Source organism: Eptatretus burgeri, chromosome 3, assembly GCF_056783735.1.
Source record: "Eptatretus burgeri isolate ZD-2024b chromosome 3, Ebu_testis_v1, whole genome shotgun sequence".
Classification (NCBI taxonomy): Eukaryota; Metazoa; Chordata; class Myxini; order Myxiniformes; family Myxinidae; genus Eptatretus; species Eptatretus burgeri.
The window spans coordinates 39,932,239-39,960,068 of NC_140963.1; the positions used below are offsets into that span (position 1 = coordinate 39,932,239).

Below are 27,830 nucleotides of genomic sequence, written 5' to 3' on the forward strand. Positions count from 1 at the left end.
AGTGAAGGTAAAATGTGACGACTATGACATGCAGTAATTGGATGTGCAGTAAATTTGATTTGTGGGGGTTAGTGTTCCGTTCCACATGCATGGGGTACAATATGGAGTCACCGTGCCTTGGCTTGCTACTAATGCCCGGGGCAGACACGATGAGAAACGCTTGAAATTCTCGGCGTTCCATGACCTCCCAGTAGACCAGACGACTCAAGGTGGTTCACATGAACTGAAGAGAGATTGTTTATTTTTTAACTATATCACCTTCCTTCGGTTTTTGTTGCACTTTTATACAATCAAATAGAAGCTTAGTTTTGTACTCAACACTTTTGGAGTTGGTTGGTTATCTGAAAGCGGTTGGGAACATATCACTTCTTGGTTATCTGAAAGTAAATTGAAAAAATTTATCTAGACTCTTATTTAACAAATTCATAATTTTGAAATGAATTTTGACGTTTGTATGTAAATATACACAGGGGGTGGGAGTGGGGGGGAAGTTAAACATACCGGCAAAATAGTGATGTTTGTGAGAAAAAAAAATGTAATCAAATTAAAATTTTGTTTCAAACATAGATGAAAGAACCCTCCATGCACAGGCTGTTTTCCATTCATTTTTACCGGCAAAATTTTTTTTACCGGCAAATTTTTACCGGCAAACATACCGGCAAAATAGTGATGTTTGCGAGAAAAAAAATTGTAATCAAATTAAAATTTTGTTTCAAACATAGATGAAAGAACCCTCCATGCACAGGCTGTTTTCCGTTCATTTTTGGACCCAGGAAATTTTGCATACTCAGCTCGTACAGCACGGTAGGTGAATCAACTTGAAAAAAAAAAACACTTCAACCTGGTCAATGTTTGGAGAAGGTAACAACATCATTGGTATGGACAATGCTGAGATGTCCCTCATTGAAATTAGATGTCAACATGGCTTACATTGGACTGTTAGCAGATTGGTCCACATGTCAATAAATCATCTAGAAAGATGGCATGCATAGCACGATACTTGTGAGATCAAATAAACAATAGTTGCCATGGAAACAGCAATTTGGCATTTTCGAAAATTTGACCTATCATGTGTTTTACATGATTGATTGTGATGCATACCAAATTTGGCTGATACATTTTCTAATTGTGACCTCATAGGTGTTTTGCATGTTTTGGGTGGCCTTGACCTTTGACTAATTTTGATAAAATTTTTCTCACATTCACTACACATATGTACAAATAAGATGCATAAGATTCAGTTTGATAGCTTGAAAAATTGTTAAAGTATTAATAAATTCACAAAAGTCCCATTTGATTATAATGGGGTTAAATTGTTGTTCGGGTGATTCAATATGCAAACCCTGTTCAAATTTCAAGTCAATCCGATGAAAATTGATGATCATTATTTGAAACCTTGGCCTTTGACCCTTTGAGATTTTGACCTCAAAAACAATATGCTTCAAGGTTTTGATTGGTAAACCAATTCCCTGCCCCAATATGCAAATCCTGTTTAAACTAGCAGATTACCCACCCTCTTTATGGGTGGGGATTGCACTGTACTTGCTGAAAAAAGTAAAATCTGCATATTGCATGAAGACTCCAGATAAGTTTGTGTGGTGTGCATCTAAAGGGGTCTAACGTGTCGAGAGGATCTACAGGTCGAAGGTGTCGAAATGGTCCAAAGGGCCCATAGGCATCTATAGGGGATCTATAAAGATCTAAACGGGTCTAAAGGTCAAAATAGTATTTTCCAAGAGTAATTAAGGTCTAAGGGGTTTAAAATGCCGAAGGGGTCTAAAGGGTCAAGGGGCTCTAAATGGTGTCAGGGATATAGATACTAGTCTAATTTTAGTCTAAGGTCTAAGGATACTAAAATGTCTAAGGATAGACATTTTATATCTAAGGATAGTCTAAGGATACTAAAATGTCTAAGGATAGTATCCTTAGACATTTTAGTCTAAGGATACTAAAATGTCAAAAGAGGGAATTGGTCTTAAGGGTCTCAGTGGTCCAAATGATGGAAAGGTCTTAAGGAGTCTAATGGGTTTAAAGGTGTAAATGTCCAAATGGTCTTTGAAGGTCCACATGATTTAAAAAGGGTCTAAAAGGTCAAAAAGGTACATTCCAATAGTATGTCATTAATAGACGGAGTCATGGTCCAATAATACGGAATTAATAGACATACTCACATGGGTTGACTGAGGCTTCACCCTCACCCCTCTCCTCCTCACCCCACCAGACAGAAGTTTGGATATCCATATATATATATATATATATATATATATATATATATATATATATATATATATATATATATATATATATATATGTGTGTATATATACTAGCTGGAGTACCTGGCGCTGCCTGGGGAAAAAAATAGGAATAAGAAATGGAAAAATTGTGGTGCTTCATATATATCACATTTAATATGGACATATTTCACATTTCTTTGTCGTTGTCAGTGTTCGTCATAAGTGTTCATGAGGCTGTCACGGAGGATGACGTAGTTATCAGCAAGCAAGTTATTTTGCTCCCGGCGGATAAAGCCCAGTCGCTCTGTCTCGATCTTGCAGTAGACCGACCAGAAACTGCTGAAAGAGTCGTCGCATCTGCACTATGTGGTTGCCCTCTCTCACCATGATGTGGGAGCTGTACTACTGCAGCTGTATGAGTTTTCATCCATCCTGTCCAGTCGCAGTCCTGGCCACCAGATGGATGCTGTGGCCATTTGTTCCATATGGGAACACTATGGCATACTGGAGTGCATCATGAGATACATGCAGCTCACTGATCCTTTTAAGTGCCCCATCACGAAATCTGAGGACAATGTCTCTGGGTTCTGTTGGCTCATTGTCCATTAGGATGGAGACTTCTGGTGCAGACTGGACATTGTAGCGGCATGTGTGCTCACCTTGCGGTCACTTGTTCTCTCTGATGATGATCTGGCACTCTTCAGAGTTGCCTCCTTCTGCAAGTACATCTCTTGCAGTCTTGAGCTCATGGACCAGATGGTTATTCTCATGAAACCACTTTGTGAGCATCTCAAGGATGTGTGGTGTTAGGCCGCTGTGGTTCCTGGTGGCCAGCTCCTTGGCATGTGAGTCCAGGAAGTAGACCTGTAGGAACTTTGGCTGGCCATCTTCAGGCGGGAGCAAGATGCCAATGCGGTGAAACATTTGACCTTGGATCCTGAAGCTCAGGTTCCAGCCCTGGACTTCAGCTTCCTTGTGCCCGAAGCTCATCATTGCAAAGCTGCCATTATACATCCGAATGTTGTCAAGGAAGTGCTTGCTGAGGGGACCTTCGCCTGAGAGAAGTTCCTTCAGCAAGGAAGGAAGGGCAGGGGAGGGTTCAACGACGACCTTGCCATCGCTGCAGCACACACCCTTGGTCTCTCCTTTGAACTTGTAAGCAAAGCAGTGGGTGCAGACTTGGTCCATTCGGCCGATGTCTGCATGAGTTGTTGGGTCAGCCGGGTCATACGTGAATACCACCCTGTTGGCATGGTGTGCTCTTGTGCCCGGGCCAGTGCTCATGCTTCTGCAGTGCGGTGATGCATTGCCTCAAGTCTTGCATCACACTCTTCTTCAGTCTCATTAGCTCGCCGCCGTTGTTGCCGATGAACCTGTTCATTGAGCCTGGCTGATCGGTCCTCATCAGTCTCTTTTTGTCGCTGCTGCTGTTGCTGCTGTGCCTGTTCATTGAGCTTGGCTGATCACTCCGTTTCAGTCTCCTGCTGTCTCTTCACGTGTTTTCGCTTGGCTGCAGCTGCCTTGGGACCATTGGAGCTCTTCCTTCTTCGGGGCATCTGAAATCAGAAAGTCAAATTTTGATCAGAAACTTTGAAAATGTTCACTGGTCTGTCTTTGTCTTATTTTGATCAGGTTGTGAATAAAAACAAGTCGCGACATGGAAAATCAATGAAATGCAGCAGAAAAATTGAAACGGCCAAAAAAAAAATTGGCCAATTTTTTTTCGGCCTTTCGGCCTTGCTGATAACTACGTTTTTTTCGGCCTTTTTTCGGCCAAGGTATGCTGTAGTACCTCTAAGACGTGCTGATTCCGAATATGCTTTTAGTTTTGCTCTGTGATGCGTAGTTCTCGAGTTATAAGTGGACAAGCAAACATACACTACTATATATATCTATATATATATATATATATATATATATATATATATATATATATATATATATATATATATATATATATATATATATATATATTTTTTTTTTGGAGCAAGTGCATGTGATTATGTATTTATGTGTGTATATCCACTCTTCACCCATTGGTTGGACAGCTGACCTGACATCACCCACAATTTTAACCTGAAATACTTAAGCTAAGTTCCCAGAGAACACAAACCCCCCCCCACCCCACCCCTTACGAGGATCCGAAGGACCCAAACGACCCTGAGAACCTAAATTACCCCGAGGACCAAAAAGACCCCAAGGACCTAAAAGACCCAAGGACCCAAAAGACTAAAAAGACCCCAAAAACTCAACCAAAAATACCCTAAAGACCCAGTAGACCTCAAAGACCCAAAATACCCCAAAGACCATGAAGACCCGAATGCCTAAAATAAGACCCTGAAGACCCAAATACCTAAATGACCCGGATAACCCAAAAGAACGAAACAATCCTGAGGACCCAAAAGACTGAAAAGACCCTGAAAACCCAATGGACCCCGAAGACCCAAAATGACTAAAATACGACCCTGAAGACCCAAAAGATCTGAAAGACCCCAAAGATCTTTAAATACCCAAAAGACCCGAAGGATCCATGTTTGATTCCATGAATGCTGCAAAACTGTTTGAATTCAAAACTGATAAACTGGGGTCCATTGTCTGATACAATTTAATGTGGCAAGCCATGGGTGGAAAATACAGTTGTTAGGCTTCTAATGATGGACTGGTTAGACGTGGAAGACAGGATAATTGCTTCTGGCCATCGGGAACATTCATTGGCAATGCCGAGGATGTATTCGCTGGTGGGAAATGAACCTCCCATGTCAACATGGATGACCGGCTCCTACGGATTGATTGTCATCCTGGTCATTTGTAATGGAGCAGGTTGAACACATGGGCTGAGACTTAGCACCCTCGGTTGGATGGCTGAAGTGCACCCGAGCTGAGATCCTGTATCAACCGTACCAGCCACCACTATGTTGGCCACAGTTTTACTGTTGTTATACTCGAGACAGCTGTGAAACATACCCTCAATGTGTTTGAGCCATATTTGAAGATGTTAGTTGCTGACTTGGATAGAGTGTGGTGGTAGCCATCTTGACATACCCTGTGATAAGTGTTTCTGTCCAATAGATTGACAGAAGCCTTGGAATCGATAATCATTTTCACAGGAGTGTTTTCGATTTTGGCTGTTATGGTGCTTATCCCCAGTGGGCAATCCATGCAAATAAGACATAACTTCCCCATGATCATCTTCAGGAGCTGTATGCATAAATTCCATACAGAGTGATCTTGGGAGTTTGAGATATTGCTCGCCACACAAACTCAGCTGAAATGGTTAAGTTTGTGACAGTAATTGCACGATTTTCCATTTGCTGGGCAGTGGTCATCATGGTATGTGTGACCTGTGGCTCCACAGCCGTAGCAACATTTAGATGTGTTGAAACTTCTCGTGATGTTGCCATAATTTGTATTGTGCTGTTTCTACGCAGGCGACTCAGAGTGAGTTTCGTTAATCACATTAACAGCCTCTATGTTGGGGTTATTGACGGTGTTTTCCATTTTTGTGGCTTGAGTCTCGAATACTTCAATAGCTTGAGCCATTTGTCGCATGATGCCGATATCCAAATGAGGTTCACGAAGGAAATATTTGGACAGGCATGGCAATACACACTTATCTATGACTAGCAAAAGTACCCATCCCCAGTGACAGGAAAAGTTTCAGTTGATCTATCGATTTTAATTATTGCATGGACTTTAAAAAAGGTTCATTGTGTTGCACTCGTCGTTTCGCCCGTAGCCAAACCACTGAGCGATTTATACCGCCCACTGCAAAATGGTAATGCAATATCGGGCAAGGGAGGTTGGATTTGTCTTAAAAGAGGGCTAAATATAGCTATTTAATATTGTTTGTGACTCCATGAAGATCTGCATTCAATTTACTTCAATCCAGATGTTCATGTTGATTTTACAGTACTGGAAGGGACAATAAAATGACTGATTATATTGCATCAAGAAAAGTGAAAAGAAAATGCAAAATAACCAGTTGGCAGCTTTTCAAGCGTAGCACGGGAAGCTGCCGCCACAAACGGGAGACCGAAGAACACAGGAAGACACCACAGTTTGCATTATATAATGGATTTGATCGTTTATTGCCTCATCCGCATCATAATGCTCAAGATCACACTTTCTCACTAACTGCCAAAGCTGGGTCACGTAATTAGTAATTGACTCTCATCAGACAGTGGGCTGTCATGCAAATCATCGTTATTGCGGCACTCGTTGCTGAATAAACAAAGATCAGTCCATGCCAAGTTTTTCGATCTGCAGCACCACTTTTGTGATGAGCAGTCTCCCTTACAACAGTAAACAACCATTTCAATGATGACCTTGGGTGCTGGTAGAATATCTGTTGTACGGGGCTTAAGCTGTCCATTTGTGTCTTTGAGGAATCCATTCTGTAGCGAGTCCAAGAATGCTTGCTGCGCGATGCTGGCTTGACCCCATACCCTGACCTGAATATGGACTCTTAGAATGTGCTGCTTAAGGGCTCACATCATAGGTGGAAGCCTGCCACTTTCTGCTAAGTGTTTACAGAATAGATACCATCGTAGACCAGGAATGCTGGTAATTTATCTCCCTTTTGGGTTGTATGCGACACACACAAATGTAGTTCGCATGGTCAGCTGCTGCTCGCTGACTGAGTTCTCATCAGATAGCTTCACTTGGGCCTCCATAACATCACTTCCTGATTTCAGGAAAACTTTAAGTCACATTGCCTTGACTATTCGATGAAACCTCCCAATGTTGTCTGCCCCTAAAAATGTGTGGAGGACAAGCAGTGCCTTCGCCTTCCGTCTGCTTGGAGCTGTTGCAATTGGCTGTATTGGGATAAGTCCTGACACCATTGAGATAGAAGTATTTCAAAGAAAGAGATGATAGTTTGCCATGACTAGCACAAGGACATCTGTGTCTGGGGAGAAGAACTTCAGTTATGCATCGGGTCAGTTTTGATTAGATGCCAACACTGCTTGAAAGATCAGTTGTGTATCGGCTTCTTCTTGGTTGTTCTTGATGATCAGATTGCCATTACTCCTCGTACATCCTGATGCAGATGTGATGACCAGCTTTGTTGAGTCCTGATGGTATAATAGGATTTTCTCTGAAAGGTAATCTGTCAGATCAGCCTTTGTTTTGTCATAGGAAGGGATCCGCTTCATGGTGATGTGTTCTATGCTTGTGTCATCACGGATCTTATATTGATCTGGGGCCTGTCTCTGTCACCTTGCTTCTCATGTAACATAATTCAATGATGAATCTGTGTATGTATCAAACCCCACAATGATCTCATCAAATTCTCTTGTCATAGACGTCAGCCCGTCATTGAAGCATTTACTGAACTCAGCAACTGTCCTCATTGTGGCTGACTTTTTCGTTTTCTGCACCCAAACCATGCTGCCTACCACTGCAATCTTTCTCTTTGGTCCAACAACTTCAGTTGGTAAGGCATCCAGTGTTTCTTCATCTAATGAATCTTGATCCATCATACTTGTAGCCTGAAGCTGCACCTGATCTTCTTGATTCCAATTTTCTTCCCTTCCCAACATCTCTAGAAGGTGAATCAAATTTGACTTGTCTGTGCATGGAAGCATTGTTCCATTTGAGGCAAACGGTGCTCTTTGTGTGAGGGTGAACTTCTGGTTGCTGATAGCATCTTTCTGATCGATATCTCTGCTCGACTTTGCAAGGACCATTAATCTTCCATACAAATTGTTTGTCTCCTTCAGATATACAGTCTTTTCTCGAAGCTTAACGGTGGTTTTCTGGTGACCAGACATGAACATGTTATTGCCTTCTTTTTTTAACTGCAGCCCAGAGGCTGATATTTCCTTTGATTCATGTAGAAACATAATCCTCATGAAGTTTCTGACTCGTGTCATCAGCGTTCAGGATCCGTTTTACAAATTCATCAGGAACAAAGCCAAGAGTGAACATATTGTGATCATTTACACTCCGTTGCACATTATATATGGACTATGTTAGTTGCCTTAGAGTATCAACTATGATTCCACACAGCCTTCCCGATGCAAAGGCTATTGTGTGTGCAAGTTTCAAGTCTTAATGAATATTAACATAGTCTCCATCTTGTAAGCTTGATCGTTCTTTAATTCGGTCCAGTAGATTTGAGTATTCCAAAAGCCACTCAACATGAGTTGATGGAGATGATGATCTGTTTGAATGGATGCTGCATTGAAATGTTGATGCTCGCATAGATACCTGCGATGTAATATTGAAGTAAGAAGTTAATCCTCAATGCAGTGTAATCTTCAATGAATCCTTTGGATCGAGGGAGGATCATACCTGTTGTCAGGTTTGTTTATACAATTCGTACTCCCAATTTTTAATGGTACCTCGGAGTTTCTTAGACCTTGTAGTGTAGACCATGAGCCAGAAAAAAATTGCTGAATTAAAAAAAATTCCCAGTATTAAATATGGGCTACATTTCATATTTTACACTATAAAATACTGACGGAAAAATGAAAGTGGGTGTTTAATTTGACCCCCAGATGTATTCTGTAAAAGTATAAGCACAATGGATGATATTCATTTTGAACTACATGCTCCCTATGCACAAAATAACAAACAGCATCAAAATCGAATATTTGGTCAGATATTTAAATGCCCAAAATTTACTCTCAATTTGAAATTGTAGCTGTACTTTTATATATTCCTCCTTCAAAATGGTGTTCTGCAATACAGTGAACAACACTTGAGCAAATGCAACTTCATATTTTCTTCAATTTTTGTTTGCAAGCAATCCTGCAAAATATCTGTACACTCCTATAAAAGCTCATCAAAAATGATGGGTTGGAGAAATGCAAACAAAATATTCAAGGAGACTGGAAGATATGATGTTTCGTATCAAGAAGCGTTATTTTAAAACAATACGTGTACAAATGTTTGCTTGGTGTTGGTTTAATGGTTAGGGTGGTGGTCTTGGGATCCTAGGATCCTGAGTTCAAATCCCACTCGGCTGTTGAATTAATACCAGGTGGGGTTGACTTTGCCTGTCATCCTTCTGTGGTTGGCAAAATGAGTGCCAGCTTGCTGGTATCCTGTGTCGGAGTGGCGACCCATCCAGGATTGTGCCCAATCGCCAAGGAGACTGGTTAAACAGCATCAACGCTCTGCACAGAGTACGGTCCCAATGGATGGATGGATGGATGTGACCCTGTTTTCTTTGTCTTCTGGAATGTTTCATTTTGACGTGACAGCCTCATGAGCAGGCCAAAGTCTGAAACCTCGGCCTCGCATCAGGTGTGCTTATATCTTCTTTATTTATTTGATATCCTATGGATGTAAATTCCAAATGAACACTTGTTTTACTCTGCGTGTACTTCGCATCATGTGCAGTGAATTTCACCTCCCTGTGCCTTGTATTTCATATTTTTAAAAACGATTCTGTACACCGCCCTTGAGGCTCGGTTTGCAAGTCACCATTTCCAATTCCAATAGAGGAGACGTAATTAATGTTTTATGGAAAATGTTTTTCGAGTTTTTTTATCGTCAAAGAGAGACCGTAGTGAGAGCACAGTCGTTTCAAAAGAATGGCCTTTAAAACCCTACATAAACCGTTCGTATGGAGGGGGAAAGACAAATATACAAACACACAAATACCCACTGTTTTTATATTTATGTGTGTGTACTGTATGTATGTATGTGTGTATGTGTATATATATATATATATATATATATATATATATATATATATATATATATATATATATATATATATATATATATATATATATATATATATATTGTCCATCGATCAAACAAAGTCCGAGTAAACTCTATTCCCCAATTTTTTAACAAACAGGAAAGAGGGTCCTCCTCAGGTGACATTTCGCTTGCAGTCCGCAAGCCAAAGGGCACAGCTAACCACACGTGGCCATTTATAGCGAATCACTTCCGGTCACGTGTGTGAGCATGTGCACATTTTTTGGTTATCGGAATGTGGTAATGTCACTCATCATTGGATTCCCACCGATTCCTGGTCATTAAAAAAAAAAAACAGAAATTTTAAAATCTGGAATTGTGATTGTGCATGTCCCAGTACCTCTGGGTTACTAAATGACCATATCTTGGTTCTGCATGTAGATCGGCATGTGGGTGCGAGTTGATGCACTTTCTGCATGTGTTGTGCATGTACTAGTGAAAGGTGTATTCAGAATGACGCCAAACAAGCAATGGAACACACTTTTCACTGGTTCATGCACAACACATGCAGAAAGTGCATTAACCTGCAAAATATATTTTTTATTGGTTTTAGGGTAAATCCAATATGCCTGCCAAACCATGTGACCTATGATGTCATATGTGTGAACGTTTTGTTCCTCGTGGATAAGCAGTCATACATGTCATACTTTCACTTTTTCCTTTAACAACATACATTCGTGGATAAGCAGTCGTACTTTCACCTCAATCTGTTCTGCTGTTTCAGAGAACATTTTATTTAAAGCTTTTTTATTTTTATTTTTTAAAGCAATATGGCTGCTGAACCATGTGACTGATGACGTCATCAATTGTCTTTTTCTGTGGACCAATTTATCCCTAGATGACACTGAAATTTTTTCATACTCATCAGATGTAGCATTCTATGTGTGCAATTATGATGTCATCACAAAGGCACCACGATATCTTAAACTAGAAAGACAACCTTCGACGTCATGACATCGCCAGATATGCCTCTGCCCACCTTCTTCCATCATTATACATACGAGTACAAATTTTGATTTAAATCTCTGAACCCAGATTTAAAATATTAAATAATTCTGGCTGCCAGACCATGCATCCAATCAGGTTGAAATTTAAAACATATATTCCACATGTCGACTCAATTATAACTGTGACATTTCACATTGATTGGTGAAGTGGTTCAAGAGAAAGATTTTTAAAAGAATTTCATTCAAGCCAACATATACACACACACACACACACACACACACACACACACACACACACACACACACACACACACACACACACACACACACACACACACACACACACACACACACACACACACACACACACACACACACACATATATATATATATATATATATATATATATATATATATATATATATATATATATATATACACACACATGTATGTATTTATGTGTATATATGCAGACATGTATGTATGTACTGTATATGTACATATGCACACGCACACACACACGCAATGGTGAATACTTTGAAATCTGGGAGGGCTCCATTCCATGCTCTGAAACCCGCATATGGAGGTAACAACCAACGCCATACACAATAAAATGTGCTTTTAAATGTTTGCCTCGCTAATTGAGAATCAAACCTTCATTCCAACTTGACATGTCTCTGATTCAAGGATGTTCTGGACTCTCTCGTAGAGACAAGGCTGCATAGCTTGTATGTCACCACATGTGGGAGTCATATGTTGGGATTATTGGTGTGGGCTTTAACTCAGATTTTCACTTTTTGAGTAAAGGAAATGCTAACGATTGTCTGTGTACAATGTAATCTTGAACCCATTGGATTTGTTTTCCTTCCTAATCACATCATACTAGTATTATCTAAAATTCTCATGCCAGCACCCAAAGTAGACCTTTTTCCTGCCAATCAGTCGGGAGAATCTTTCATTGAACATCATCAAAAAAGCCAAATGTTTAATTTCATGAAATGGATTTCATAGATTAGACTTAGTCAACTTGAGATGCTAACAACTTTTGTCAGCTCGAAACACTTGATGATCGTTGAGGTTTTTATCTTGTAAAAGTTAATTTTTTAATCATTTCCGAAAAACTATCAACAATATCATCACAGAGTCAGCTTCAAACACATCTGATAATGTCAGTGCATTGCTCATCTTTGCTAGTTTTTATCTGTTTATACCTGTTTGAAACAATTGTCATATTTGGAGGAGGCCTACTCCTTGTTGTAAAAATATTAATTTTTATTACAATAATGTTTTCACGAAAACAATTGGTTATTTTATTACTATAATCTACTATGCCATCTATATACATAATAGGCTTATGCTGTCTGTCTGTCCCACCCTGAAACAAAGAAACGCTCCTCGGAGAAAAAATAAAATAAAAAAAGTTGCTTCAGATCAATCCAAACCGACGAGAAAAATGATTCTTTTTTTCAATCAGACCACATATTGAACCTGGGTGGTGTATAGGCAACTGAGTAAAGGAAATGCTAACGATTGTCTGTGTACAATGTAATCTTGAACCCATTGGATTTGTTTTCCTTCCTCATCACATCACACTAGTATTATCTAAAATTCTCATGCCAGCACCCAAAGTAGACCTTTTTCCTGCCAATCAGTCGGGAGAATCTTTCATTGAACATCATCAAAAAAGCCAAATGTTTAATTTCATGAAATGGATTTCATAGATTGGACTTAGTCAACTTGAAATGCTAACAACTTTTGTCAGCTCGAAACACTTGATGATCTTTGAGGTTTTTATCTTGTAAAAGTTAATTTTTTAATCATTTCCTGCTGACCAAAGACACAAAAGACACAAAACTGATGCCTTGCTCTCTCTCAAAAAATTTTTTTTCTTTGCCATTAAATATATAACCTCGCATTTTGGTGCTCTTTCAACCAGTGCAAGAATAAAATGCTTACTTTTTTATTGGTTCACGAAAAAATATTTTCACGAAAAATATAAGTGAGCACTATATTCGTTATTGTTGTCTGTCTGTCTGTCTGTCTGTCTGTCTGTCTGTCTGTTTGTCTGTCTGTATGTCTGTCTGTTTGTCTGTCTGTATGTCTGTCTGTCCCGAGCATAGCTCCGTGGGTTTTGATCCGATCCTCATAAAATTGTGGTGGGAGGTTTATATCATGATCTAGCTGTGTTTTCTTGAAAATGGGCGTGGTGCGCTCATTATGGGCGGAGCCACGCTCAAAAAACGTGTTTTTAGGAGGTAGCCAATTTCAATTTGCATCTTCTCCAAGGGGGTTTGTCGAATCTGACAGGGTTTTCAGTATTTGGTTTGCCCAATGGCACCTGCATATCCCCACGGAGCTCGATTTTTCATTTTCATCCCAAGGTCAAGGTCACAAGGTCACGAACTTATAAAATTGCGAATTTTGACATAAAAATTTTCTTCTCCGAGGGGTTTGTCAAATCTGATAGGGGTTTCGGTATTTGGTTAGCCCAATGGCACCTGCATAGCCCCACAGAGCTCGATTCTTTTCATTTTTGTCCCAAGGTCAAGGCCACAAGGTCACGAACTTATAAAATTGCAAATTGTGTTTTTAAGTGGTAGCCGATTTCAATTTGCATCTTCTCCTAGGGGTTTGTCGAATCTGGCACGGGTTTCGGTATTTGGTTAGCCCAATGGCACCTGCATAGCCCCACGGAGCTCGATTTTTCATTTTCATCCCAAGGTCAAGGTCACAAGGTCACGAACTTAGAAAATTGCGATTTTGACATAAAAATCCATCTTCTCTGAGGGGTTTGTCGAATCTGGCAGGGGTTTCGGTATTTGGTTAGCCCAATGGCACCTGCATAGCCCCACAGAGCTCGATTTTTCATTTTTGTCCCAAGGTCAAGGTCACAAGGTCATGAACTTAGAAAATTTCGAATTTTGACATAAAAATCATACGACCGCCCAAACTTTGACAGCTACGATGACAATATATTTTATGCATAATCTTGAGGTCATTCCCCACCTAAAGTCTTGAAACCATTTTTCTCTATCTCGAACACTTTGCCCGCGGCGCCCCCTTCAAGTTTGCTTTTACGCTGATTTCATCAAAGTATGGATAATCCGAGGAGTGCGAAATGCCATATAGCCTATATGACGTTATATTGTTCCTGGAATATTCCAGAGGAAGTTTTGCACCAAAGGTCATAATCCTTCACCTTTAAAGGTCACAAAGGTCAAATTTTCAAAGTTGTGGGAATCAAACCGGGTTTTCGACCTTCTTCGACGAACCAACTCCAATAAGCTATAGCACGTATCCTGTTTCCTTATTTTAATGTTCACAACATTGTTTTGTAACCTTTAAAGGTTATGCAAACGTCAAATTTTTAAAGTTGTTGAACGAAACCGGGTTTTCGACATTTTGCAGCTAATAACCTGTCATGCGTAGCACATCGTGTTGATCATTTTCATAACTTGGTCAAACATTATCACATTGTCTCATCCTTGACTTCTGAAACAATCTACATCGTCAAATACCGCTCGTGAACCATCGTCGTCTTCAGACTTGTATCGTGTTATTTTTACCATGGGCTTCTGCTCGTAATATGTATTGCATGATTTGAAGGTGATGATCGAAGTACAAATTAGGATTATAAAACAATATATTAACTGCATGAAGACACAAAACTCAGTCGAGTAATCTCAGCCAAAATAACCCCAGTATATACTGTATAAAATCTCATTGGGCATTTTTTTTTCATTACATCATTTTTGTCTACTATACCGTTAACCAGAGAAAACCATCTGGTGTGGACTTTCATGTTACTGAGCATATAACCAGGAACAAGGGGGTTATATGGAGGAGTAGTGGTGGGGGATGTGGGGATCAGCTATGAGAGGGCCATCTTAGCCCATCTTAATGTCTTTATATCTAGGCCAAAAATACTTCAGCTGATTAAAAGATTCATTCAAATACCAATCACTAGACAGACCGACAGTTGTGCTGAAGCAGTTTCTTGGAAAAGCGGATACAATCTTGGAAAGTCATCACTTCAATCTAGGATACTCAACTGATGGAGCAGGAATTTGTAATTTAGCTAGAGTGCTGGTGATTACTCACCTACTCTTCATGAAGGAAACGGTTGGATATTTAAGGTCCACTAATTAATGCCAGGAGATGGGACACCGTCTATGCCAGTCGACGCGACACAGTTTAAAGACCATCCGATGGATGGCGCACACATCGATGCTTTGCCCTGCATTGAAAACACCAGGTTTATAGCTTGGTCGAGATTTGAACCCAGGCTAGATCGAGCTCAGAGACGTGTGTGTGTGTGTGTGTGTGTGTGTGTGTGTGTGTGTGTGTGTGTGTGTGTGTGTGTGTGTGTGTGTGTGCCTTTGAACTTTCCTTCCAGTATTGAATAAGAAAAATATAAAACTCTAATTACTTTTTTTGGAAAAGCTTTGGTATCATCAACTATACTAAGTGTTTTTAGTCAAAAGCGACAGTGGTGGTTGAATGAATTATCTGGATTTCTCTGCTTTAATCCTGGCTTTGTTTACACAAGTATGTAATCAGCCATCTCAAGCTGATGATCTTGTGAAGTTAGAAAAGATCATTCAAGACTAGTGGTGATGTGAACATTGTAAATGCATGTGACCATTTCAGATTGTGCCTTTTTGAATGGTGGTCTGCAATGCTGACCTCTTGTGCATTAATTCTCTGCAGAAAGCCGGCGTGATGTGGAGGGTCTTGCTGGTGGCTGCTCTTGCCTCGCTCCTAGGCCACACGGTTACTCCTGCTGAGCCCGTAACAGTTCCTCCAGCTGCTTTGCTTGCACGCCTACTGCGTGAGGCCCTGTTACGTGGTGCACTCCATGCATCCATCCCTCACCACCGCTCAAGGTTACAGCAAGCTCAATACAACAACAAAGAAGCAAGTGAAGGGGGGAAACTTTGGACTGCTGGGGAAGCAACAGGTCGGCGGTGGAGTGGAAAGGAAGTGGCAGGAAGGCGGTGGAGCAAAGACGAAGTGGCTGAGAGGCGTTGGGTTGGAGAAGAAGTCGCTGAAAGCCATTGGGCAGGAGAGGGTGCAGAGAGATGGTGGAGAGGAGAAATACCAGAAAGGCAATGGATTGGAGGAGAGGCAACGGAAAAGCAATGGAGGAGTGGAGAAGGGTTATCAGGGTGGCAGTGGAGATTTGAAGGAGCTCAAACTCCAGAAAAGCGTTGGAGCATTGAAGAAGCGCTGATTGAGGAAGAACGAACCACAGAAAGTGAGCTTAGCTCAGGGAGAGTAGTTTTCAGCGATCGGAGGCCGGGGATTCCACCTGGCTCCCTCCTTGTTGAGGCTGATGCAGCTAATGTTGTTGGTAAAGGAAACTCCTCTGCCTCTGCTGCCAGACCACGACGGTATTCCCAACGCCGTGTCCACCGGGGCGAGTATTCTGTTTGTGACAGCGAAAGTCATTGGGTCACAGACAAGAAATCTGCGTATGACATCCATGGGCAAAAAGTGAACGTCTTGGAGGAGTTTCGTGCTGGAGGACGACCGCTTCGTCAGTACTTCTATGAGACTCGATGCAAGGAGGTTGGCAATGCATCTTGCCGGGGAATTGATGAGCGGTACTGGGCTTCACGTTGCAAGACCACACAATCGTATGCACGTGCATTGACATTGGACGAACGTGGACATTCAGTTTGGACATGGATACGGTTGGACACAGCGTGTGTCTGCACGCTCACAAGGAAGTTTGGCCGGTACTACTAAAGGAGCTGGCGTTGAGGCAGGAATGAGGACATTCATTTTAAGTTATTCCTTCTTAACTTATACAGCGTGTACAGTGATGATATTTTATTTTGCGCTCAATTTTATTTATTAAACACCTCGCATTCCAATCTTTCAGTTTTGCATTGTTACTTGTTTGTTATATACTGAGTGGGTATTCAGTATAATCATGGGAGGAATTACAGTTCTCTCCCTCTCCCTCTTTCCTCTCCTTCTTTCCCTTTCCCTCTCCCTCTGCCTTTCCCTCTCCCTCTCAACAATGGTTTGCATTTTAAAGTTCATGTTTACATTGAGGCTGCAGTATCCATGAGAGCAGCTTGGATTGCACTGCCTTGAATTCAACTTCTTAAACTATCATCCTTACTCACCTCCTGGTCTTTTTATTTATTGCCATACGCTTGTGCTCTTCGTTTTGTCTTGGCTTAAGTGAGAAGTAGCATCAACCTTAAGATTTTTGGACCTCAACGTTTGGGAACTATTATCAAAGTAATTAAAATGCAACTCCCATTGGGCCTTCTCTTTGTTTTTTTTTCGACCACAAAAGCCCTTGGTTGGGTTTTTCAAGCTTGATGGGATGTAGATGAGTGATAACGGTCTAAATGGGTGAGCACAATATGGAGTTTCATGTCTGCAGAGCTTGTTGTATAAGTTGGAAGTTATCAGTTCTTTCTGTAACTTATGTTTTTGTCCGAGCGGTTTATATATTTTTCATGACATATTCTCTGTCACGTTCTCTGGATATGTTTTCCAAAATTGATTTTGACACTGCCTGAAATGTCGTTTTATTTATTTATTTTTTTAATGTCATTGTTTTCCAAGCATGTCATGAATGTGTGACTTGTATTTTTTTCATCTTCAAGGAACATCAAACTTATTGCTGCAGAAGTTCAAAATATTGAGGTAGATTTTTTTTTTGTTGGGGGGGGGTGGGGTGTGGATTATTTCAGCCCATAGGGTGGAATGGAAGGGAGGGGAAACCACAAAACAAAGGGCATAAAGCATGGGATCATGCTTTGCACAGCGATACAGTCTGACTCGGGACGAGAAGTTCATTTTAATTTATTTTTCTCATATTCGATTACCAGTTCCGCTTTCTTGATTTGCTTGATCGTGTCAAACCGCATGCTATGTTCATGCTTTTGTCTGCAGCTTGTCCAACGCAGTATTCCAAAAAAAATTAATAATAATAAAAAACCCAACCCTCTTTTGTGTCATGCTTTCGAAGAGATGAGGATTTTCATGGGAATATTATGAAGATATTTCTATTTTATCTATTTATGTAACGGTAATAAAAAAAAAAGTGCTGGCCTGTTATTGGGTTGTTGTGTTTTTAACCTTTGACACCACAAACATTGTTTCGTGACTGCATTTCTTGTGACATCATTTTGATGTAACTCTCCACTAGACGGTGGCACTTGTATGCTAGAATGAGATGACACACAATGCACAGAAGACTATTGGCATCATCTCCCTCAAGTGAAATGTGTTTGCAAATTTATTGGAGTGGGTTTATCATAACATCTTCTTTACAAGATGGAAGTTCATGGAAGAGCAAGAGATGGTGATCGTATTCATTCAAGTTTTGTTTTAAACTTTAATGACTAACTAATGAAGGCAAGCCAGTATGACAGGCTGAAACAAACCCACAGGGAGAGTGCGCTATAATTTTCTCTTGAATGACTTGCATTCTTTGAGCCCACAGTGATTAAGACAAAGAGTGAACCGAGTGTTCCACTGATATTTTGGGATGGTTAACCGGACTGCCGCCAGCGTCACTTGGAAGAAATGGCATCTAAACAATGGGTCCCGCAACATGAAAAAGGCCCAGCACACACAATGATTAATGCTTGTGCACTAGTTTTTCCCGAAACATGACAATGTAGTTGTGAAAGGACCCATATTTAACAGCAGATATTTCGGCACTCATTACCTCTGCTACTGAAGGTGGACGGAAGTTGTGTGTTCACCTCTATCTGTCTGTCTGTCTGTCTGTGAGCATGATATTTCAAAAAGTGAAGAATGGATTATGACAAAATTTCATGGATGAGTTGGGTAGGTGACAAGAACAAGCTGATTAGATTTTGGAGGTCCGGATCCAGATCCGGCCTATCAGCGTGATACAAAATGTAGCCTGTTCGGCCTGGTGGAGGTATGGGCTCCACCGAGTGCTGTTGTAGTCAACAGTGCATACAAATAGGACCTCGACATACAGAATGGCCTCGAGGTATGTACACTCGCCTCTAAGCTGCTACCCTGTGTTTGAATCCCGACCCAGCTATAAACTGCCATCCTGGTGTTTCACAGACTGGGTGAATCATCAATGCATGCGCGTGTGCCATCCCTCTAAAGGACGTTAAACTGGGCGTCCCGTCTGCTGACATTAAGTATCTCCACAGTGTCCATGAAGAGTGGATGAGCTATCACCAGCACCATGGAAAAATTACAAATTCCTACCTGAACTACTGCTGGGAAGGCAATGGCAAACCACCCTGTATAACCCTTGTTCAATAAGCTGTTCCAATGGCACAGATGCTCTGTAAAGAGGAAAATCATGGGAGTACATCAAATACATCAAATAAAGTAACAACTGAATAGCAAAAGCAAAAAAAACCGGAAAAGCAAATTAGAGCAGTTTAAAAAAGATAGAGCATGGACATGAGTGGAGGGAGAGAGGGGTGGGAAAGAGAAAGAGAGAGACAAGAGGGGAGGGGAAATAGAGGGAGGGGTGGAGAGAAAAAGGGGGTGAGGGGATGGGGAAAGGAGGGAGAGAGAGAGAGAGGGGGGGGAGAGAGAGAGAGAGAGAGAGAGAGAGAGAGAGTGAGATAGATAGATATGTGAGGGATGTGAGGGTAGAGATAGTGTGGGGGGAGAATGAGAGGGGCGAGTGAGGGAGGGGGAAGAGCAGGGAGTTCAGGAGGAGGAGGAGTGGGGGAAAGAAGTTTCATTTTTTATCCATCCTGTCCACCCCATTCCTCCCCACCCCTTTGTTTGTCCAAGTCTCCCTCTATCTTGTCTTTCAACTCCACTGTAGCTGTTTCTTTCTCTCTCTCTCTCTCTCTCTCTCTCTCTCTCTCTCTCTCTCTCTCTCTCTCTCTCTCTCTCTCTCTCTCTCTCTCTCTCTCTCTCTCTCTCTCTCTCTCTCTGTCTCTGTCTCTGTCTCTGTCTCTGTCTCTGTCTCTGTCTCTGTCTCTCGTCTCTCGTCTCTCGTCTCTCGTCTCTCGTCTCTCTCTCGTGTCTCTCTCGTGTCTCTCTCGTGTCTCTCTCGTGTCTCTCTCTCTCTCCTGTTCCTTTTGTCCTGTTGTATCCATTCAGTGTTCTTGCTCTTACACAAGACTTGTCTCAACACAAAAAAACTGTTATAGGTTGGCAACCATTTGGCATGCTTTATGGGATGTCTCGTCTCTTTATGGTGTGAAGTTCCTTGGAAGGGAAGTCATCAATATTGTTATGGAACCGGAGTTCAGCGGTTAGCTCCTCTGACCCTCTCCTTGACAACCGGACCTGAGGCCACCAGCCACGGATAATTCCACAGTCCAGCTGGTTCAACCACGGATGCTGCTTGAAATCACCAAACTGAGCAGGGTCCTCACTCATTAACAACCATTTACCTTACCGGCAGTTTAGTCGTCCCAATGGGGATCTGCGCCTTAAACATCCACCCATGTACTCAATGCATCCAGTCGAGCTAACTGTTGATAAATGTTGGCTGGTGGTATGAGTGAATTTGTGGGGTAGAGTTTCCCCTCTATCTACTTGAACACACTATGACAAACCAATTAAGGAAAGGACAATCAAGCAGGTTGGACATATGCTTACGAACAACATAGCAAGCATCGATTCATACTCAAAACAGGTAATAATCATGAGGCACGTATTTACATAGTACAAAAAAAAAGATCCCCCAGTACATATTGCGATGAAAGACAAGAGGACAATGCTTTTATTTCCTTCGGACTTATGAAGCCCTTTCTGTGATATTGCATTTTATACACAATACAGGTGTGCCATCAGATTCATTCTTGCAAACGTAGAGAAGAAGAAAGAACCAGAGGCTTGGTTGCAGCCTCTGACTCACCTTGGTGTGAACATATGTGCTCACGCCAATCTCAAAGTGGAGGGAAGGGAAGGAATGGAAGGCAGAGGTGTGTTTGGATGCGATATGAAATGAGAGGAATGGCATATGCAGCATAGGCTTCAGAGGAAACGTGAGGTGCGAATGAGAGCCTTGCCCTGACGGGTCAAGAGGACAATCATTGATGGTTCTTTTGAATTGTGATCACTCTTTTGTGCGTCTCAAGTAGACGAATTAGGGATTCTTAGAGAATAAAGAAAAGGTCATGTTATTACCTCCAACACCCAAGGTGAAAGAGGTTATGTTTTCACCCCCCCCCCCTTGTCTGTCTGTTTGTTAATTGCCGAAATCAGAATTATGTTGGTCGGTTGTGTGTGTGTTATTCTGTGTGTCTGTCTGTCTGTCTGTTTGTGTGTTTGTTTACCCTGTAGCAGCCACACTGTTTCAGCGATCATGACCAAACTGCGTACAGGCCTCGGCCATGGTCCAACTTAGATACTTGTCGTTTTTGGTGAATCTAGGTCAAAGGTCAAGGTCAAGGTCACCGAAAAACCGAAATTCTTCTTTTCGCAATAACGTCCGCTAAAATGGTCGTATCGACTTCAAACCAAATCCAAAATGTGCATCTTCCAATTCTGCATCCAACCATATGTCTCATCGAGGTGTCACACTTACACCCTTCTTAGCGGTCAGGGGTTGAATGTCAGAGGGGGTCGGGTCAAAACTTTCAAATTGCGATAAAAACGCCTTTTCAAGTCCGATTGACTTCCAAGTTATGATCATGACCAAACCAAGTGCTATAACTCATTAAACAGTAGCACTATCGACTAATAAGAACCAAATTGATTTCCAGGTTTTTGTTTTTTCAGGTCATGGAGATATCACAACGTTATTTTTGTTTGTGTGCAGGATATATCAAAAAGTTGTGAACGAATCTGGATGAAATTTTGTGGACAGATTTGGTGTGTGACAAGGACGAACTGACTAGATTTTGGTGATGATCCGGATCCAGGTCCGACTACTACAATTTCTTAAGTGATTCTTCACCATTGTGAGAGAGGCCCAAAAATGATGTATTGTTGCGAATCTGGAAACCATGAGCACATGACAGCCAGGTCCGAGAGATCAGTTATATCAGTAAGTATGTGTTTCATGTTAGGGTCCCGTCCCTAGTCTTATGGGAATTAATTGCACGTGTGCTGCGGATTATTTTATAGTTAGGATTTCTACATCACTTACAACAACGCGCATCTTCGCTTTCACAACAACAACACTCTGCTCACAGCATTCTTTGCATGCTCGCCAGCAAGTGCGTGTGTGGGCAGAGTTTAACATGAGCATGGCATCCCTCTTTGGCCAATCGGCAAGGAGCGGCCGTCTCACCCACCCCATTTCCCACTCAGCACCATCGCCATTATGCACGTGGCCGGAGGGAGGAGGTAGGCGGAGCTACAAACGCCTCTGATCGGGACTCCACCCAAAAGGGTGGAAGTTGCCCCGCCTAACATGGGCCTGCCCAATAGGAGACGGCCAGGGAATCACGCAATGGGTTCGACCAATCAGGAGGCGAGTGGCCAGGAGAATAAGCCCCTCCCTCCTAAGGAAGAAGAGTATGGTTGTCGGGCCGAGCGTGAGGAGATTGCGTCCCGTGTGCTCGAGCGCATCTTCTGTCTGGTATGCGGCTAAATGCACCCCGCGCATCCAAGGCATCTCATCTGGCGCAGGATGACAAGCGATCAACCAACTCAACACGGAATATCACCTCGTTTCACCTCCTCTGGGTTCGGCTGCCCTGGTCCATCCTTTGGCGACTGGTGCTCCGAGAAGGTGTGGACATCCAGCTGCGTGCTCGCGGCCAGGTAGCCAGCCATTCTGACTCCCAGCCGAACTATCCTCCTCGGCTGGAGAGCCGAATGAAGACCTCGAGGTCCATCTTCTTTTGGGTATTTGTGTGTGTGTGCATGTGTGTGTGCATGTGTGTGTCCATGGGCCCCGTTTGATAAGTAGAATTGTTAAGTGCTTTTTTGCTGTACATTGGTTGCATTGCTTGTAGTCATGATAACTCTGCTCTTGTGTGCTCCCCTCGTCCCCCCGATTATTATAAATGAATCCCCCCTTTGTTGAATGTACCAGCTCATTTCTGTGTTTCTTTCATTGGCTTAGCATGGTGCGTGTTGGGAAATTAGGAAACGGTAAATTGTGCATTTGGTTAGGCGCGGCTCCATTCAGTTACACCGGATCGGAGCCGTTACCCGTGACTCCGATCAGACAGAGTCGGCCGAGGGTGTGGTTTCCCCGGTAGTTGGATGGCGTAATTACTTAGGTAAATTGGAGTTAGACAAGTGGACCCCACCTCACGCCGTCGAAATATTGGCGACCACGGTCCTGTAAGGGACCCATGCCTTTCGGAGTTCTCCGAGAAGCGCGATCTAGATTCCGGGTGTTCGGTGGAGCCGACTCTACTGCTCCACCTAGCGCTCGTGCTCGCAGCCGAGACCCGGCCCCACAACAATATAGCATGATATCTCAAAAAGTTATGGACGGATTCATACAAAACTTGGTGAACATGTTGGGTGTGAGAGAAGGAAGAATTGTTTAAATTTTGGTGAAGATCCGAATCCGGATATGGATAAAATAATTTTTCAGTGATTCTTCACCATTGAGGGATCGGGCTAAACCAATACATAGTACGATATCACAAAAGGTTGTGGACGGATTCGGAAGAAATTTGGTTGACAGGTTTGGTGTTTGGTAATGATGAATTGATTCAATTTTGGTGAAGATCTGCATCCGGATCTGAATATGTGAATGATTTAATTTTTGAAGTGGTTCTTCACCATTGAGAGATAGGGCCAAAAACGAGATATCGGATGATATTTCAAAAATGTATTGCGCCCCATATGTTCTCGTGGATCAGGCATGACGTGGCAGAGGTTTGCGCTCCACCGATTGCCCTTCCAGTTCAGTAATGGACCAATTGTCCCACGCTGAGGACCTCATGGCGCTCCCGGTCTCAGGCCTCGGCCCCTGTGCTCGTCTCACGACAATGCAGTCTGCCTCAGGACCCAGCGCAATTCATTCTGGCTATGACCCAGCTTGTCACAGCTCCAGCACAGCTCGTGTCGGCAGGTGATTCCTCCGAGCATGAACAGGCAGGCAGCTTTCCTCTCATCGGGTCCTCAGTGCATTCCAAAAGTGGTGAACGGGTCTCGGATCTTGTATTTCAAGCCTCCCTGGCCGGGCGGGGCCAGGAGAGGGCAGAGTTCGTATGTGGCAAAGTTCGCAGGAGCAAAGGCGGCTTCACTCCCTTTGACTCAGCATGTTTTGTTCTCATTGGCTGTATCTCTCAACTGCCTCCAAGTTGAGAGTGTCAAACTTTGCTCCCAGCTCGTGAGGGAACCACACTTCTAACCACAGTCAGCCATTGCACTTCATTCATCGTTACTTGCCATTGCACTTCCTTCGTCGTTACTTGCCATTGTGCTTCCTTCTTCGTTACTTGCCATTGTGCTTCCTTTGTCGTTACTTGCCATTGCGCTTCCTTCATCATTACTTGCAATTGTGCTTCCTTCGTTATGCCTTGCCATTGCACTTAATTCGTCGTTACTTGCCAATGCACTTCCTTTGTCGTTACTTGCCATTGTGCTTCCTTCGTCGTTACTTGTCACTGCGCTTCCATTCATCGTTACTTGCCGTTGCGTTTCCTTTATCGTTACTTGTGATTGCGCTTCCTTCATCGTTACTTGTCATTGCACTTCCTTCGTTGTTACTTACCATTGTGCTTCCTTCGTCGTTACTTGTCACTGTGCTACCTTCGTCGTTACTTGTCACTGCGCTTCCTTTGTCGTTACTTGCCATTGCGCTTCCTTCGTCATTACTTGCCATTGCGCTTCCTTCGTCGTTACTTAACATTGTGCTTCCTTCGTTGTTACTTGCCATTGTGCTTCCTTCATTGTTACTTGCTATTGCGCTTCCTTTGTCGTTACTTGCCATTGTGCTTCCTTTGTTGTTACTTGCCATTGTGCTTCCTTTGTCGTTACTTGTCATTGCGCTTCCTTCACCATTACTTGCCATTGTGCTTCCTTTGTCGTTACTTGTCATTGTGCTTCCTTCTTCATTACTTGCCATTGTGCTTCCTTTGTTGTTACTTGCAATTGTGCTTCCTTCGTCGTTACTTGCCATTGTGCTTCCTTTGTCGTTACTTGCCATTGTGCTTTCTTCGTCGTTACTTGCCATTGTACTTCCTTCGTCGTTACTTGCTATTGCGCTTCCTTTGTCATTACTTACCATTGCGCTTCCTTCGTCGTTACTTGCCATTGTGCTTCCTTTGTCGTTACTTGCCATTGTGCTTCCTTTGTCGTTACTTGTCATTGTGCTTCCTTTGTCATTAATTGCCATTGTGCTTCCTTCGTCTTTAATTGCCATTCTGCTGTGGTTATGTTTGAAATGTGTCATGTCTTGTTTAAGCTGCCAGAAGAATGAATGAAAGGGAGGAATTTGGAGGGTTTGAATTATTGTAAATATACATGGGTTTTGTAACCGGTATGGGGTGTGGAAAGATTGAACAGAGGTTCGGGAGTGAAATGGCGAGTCATGTGAACGGACCATGGGTGGATGGATTGATGGATTTGGAAGATGGATAGTCATTTGGAAACGGATAGAGAGAAGATTAAGAGTGGGAGAATTATTTGAAGGGGAAAGCTGAGCTAAACCCAAGCAACACATTTTCCCTTATTCCCATACAAAGGGGTATGGAGTCTAAGTTCACAAACAACTGAAAATATTAATTATGTGAAATCCTCCACATGCATGGATGCTCTCCCTCGGGCGCAGTTCCACAATCGTCACAATTTATATTGCAAACCATTCTGTCTGTCCGTGTATTTGTCTGTCTCCCATTTATGGCGCCGCTTCCCATGCTGCATTTGAAAAGCTCAACATTCATTTTGGAATGACGAGAGAACAGGCATGAATAATGTTGATGCCAAATTTTATTTCTCAATCAAGATATTTTGGACAAATTATTTTTCGACAAATTGAACCTCCAACAATTGAGAGTGTACAAGTCATGGATATTTGAAAACTGTGAAAATGTAGGTAACACTATTGCCCGCTGTTTGGTCAAGTGGTGAAAGACTTGTTTCTTTCTCTGGTGGTTGTTGTAGATTTGATTCTTTCTGCTGCTTATGTTTGCCAATCATCCCTTGGCAAGTGTTGGGAGTATGTCAATCATCCCACTTCTCATCCCTCCCACACATGCCACAAACATAAGTTGACGGAGGCTTTTGTCCTTCATTCATTGAGGCTCGGAATAGGGTCGTTTGAGGAGAGAGAGGAGAGAGAGGAGATATATATATATATATATATATATATAGATATATATATATATATATATATATATAGATATATATATATATATATATATATATATATATATATATATATATATATATATATATATATATATATATATATATATATATATATATATATATATATATATATATATATATATATATATATATATATATATATATATATATATATATATATATATATATATATATATATATATATATATATATATATATATATATATATATATATATATATATATATATATATATATATATATATATATATATATATATATATATATATATATATATATATATATATATATATATATATATATATATATATATATATATATATATATATATATATATATATATATATATATATATATATATATATATATATATATATATATATATATATATATATATATATATATATATATATATATATATATATATATATATATATATATATATATATATATATATATATATATATATATATATATATATATATATATATATATATATATATATATATATATATATATATATATATATATATATATATATATATATATATATATATATATATATATATATATATATATATATATATATATATATATATATATATATATATATATATATATATATATATATATATATATATATATATATATATATATATATATATATATATATATATATATATATATATATATATATATATATATATATATATATATATATATATATATATATATATATATATATATATATATATATATATATATATATATATATATATATATATATATATATATATATATATATATATATATATATATATATATATATAGATATATATATATATATATATATATATAGATATATATATATATATATATATATATATATATATATATATATATATATATATATATATATATATATATATATATATATATATATATATATATATATATATATATATATATATATATATATATATATATATATATATATATATATATATATATATATATATATATATATATATATATATATATATATATATATATATATATATATATATATATATATATATATATATATATATATATATATATATATATATATATATATATATATATATATATATATATATATATATATATATATATATATATATATATATATATATATATATATATATATATATATATATATATATATATATATATATATATATATATATATATATATATATATATATATATATATATATATATATATATATATATATATATATATATATATATATATATATATATATATATATATATATATATATATATATATATATATATATATATATATATATATATATATATATATATATATATATATATATATATATATATATATATATATATATATATATATATATATATATATATATATATATATATATATATATATATATATATATATATATATATATATATATATATATATATATATATATATATATATATATATATATATATATATATATATATATATATATATATATATATATATATATATATATATATATATATATATATATATATATATATATATATATATATATATATATATATATATATATATATATATATATATATATATATATATATATATATATATATATATATATATATATATATATATATATATATATA

The 27,830-nt window shown here is 39.6% G+C and overlaps 1 protein-coding gene across 7 annotated transcripts in view; it reads left to right on the forward strand.

Annotated features, from left to right (window-relative positions):
- The window catches only part of LOC147029740 (neurotrophin-3-like), a 106,488-nt gene extending 88,506 nt beyond the window's left edge, over positions 1-17,982 (forward strand). For 6 of the 7 annotated variants that reach the window (XM_085873020.1, XM_085873022.1, XM_085873019.1 and 3 more), the window contains one exon: positions 15,610-17,982. In XM_085873020.1, coding sequence (XP_085729146.1) covers positions 15,610-16,650 — 1,041 coding nt within the window. In that variant the 3' untranslated portion in view covers positions 16,651-17,982. Of the gene's footprint in view, positions 1-7,529; positions 7,673-15,609 lie in introns of those variants that run through there. The other variant, XM_085873026.1, reaches the window with a different exon arrangement.
- Positions 17,983-27,830: the final 9,848 nt, after the last annotated feature.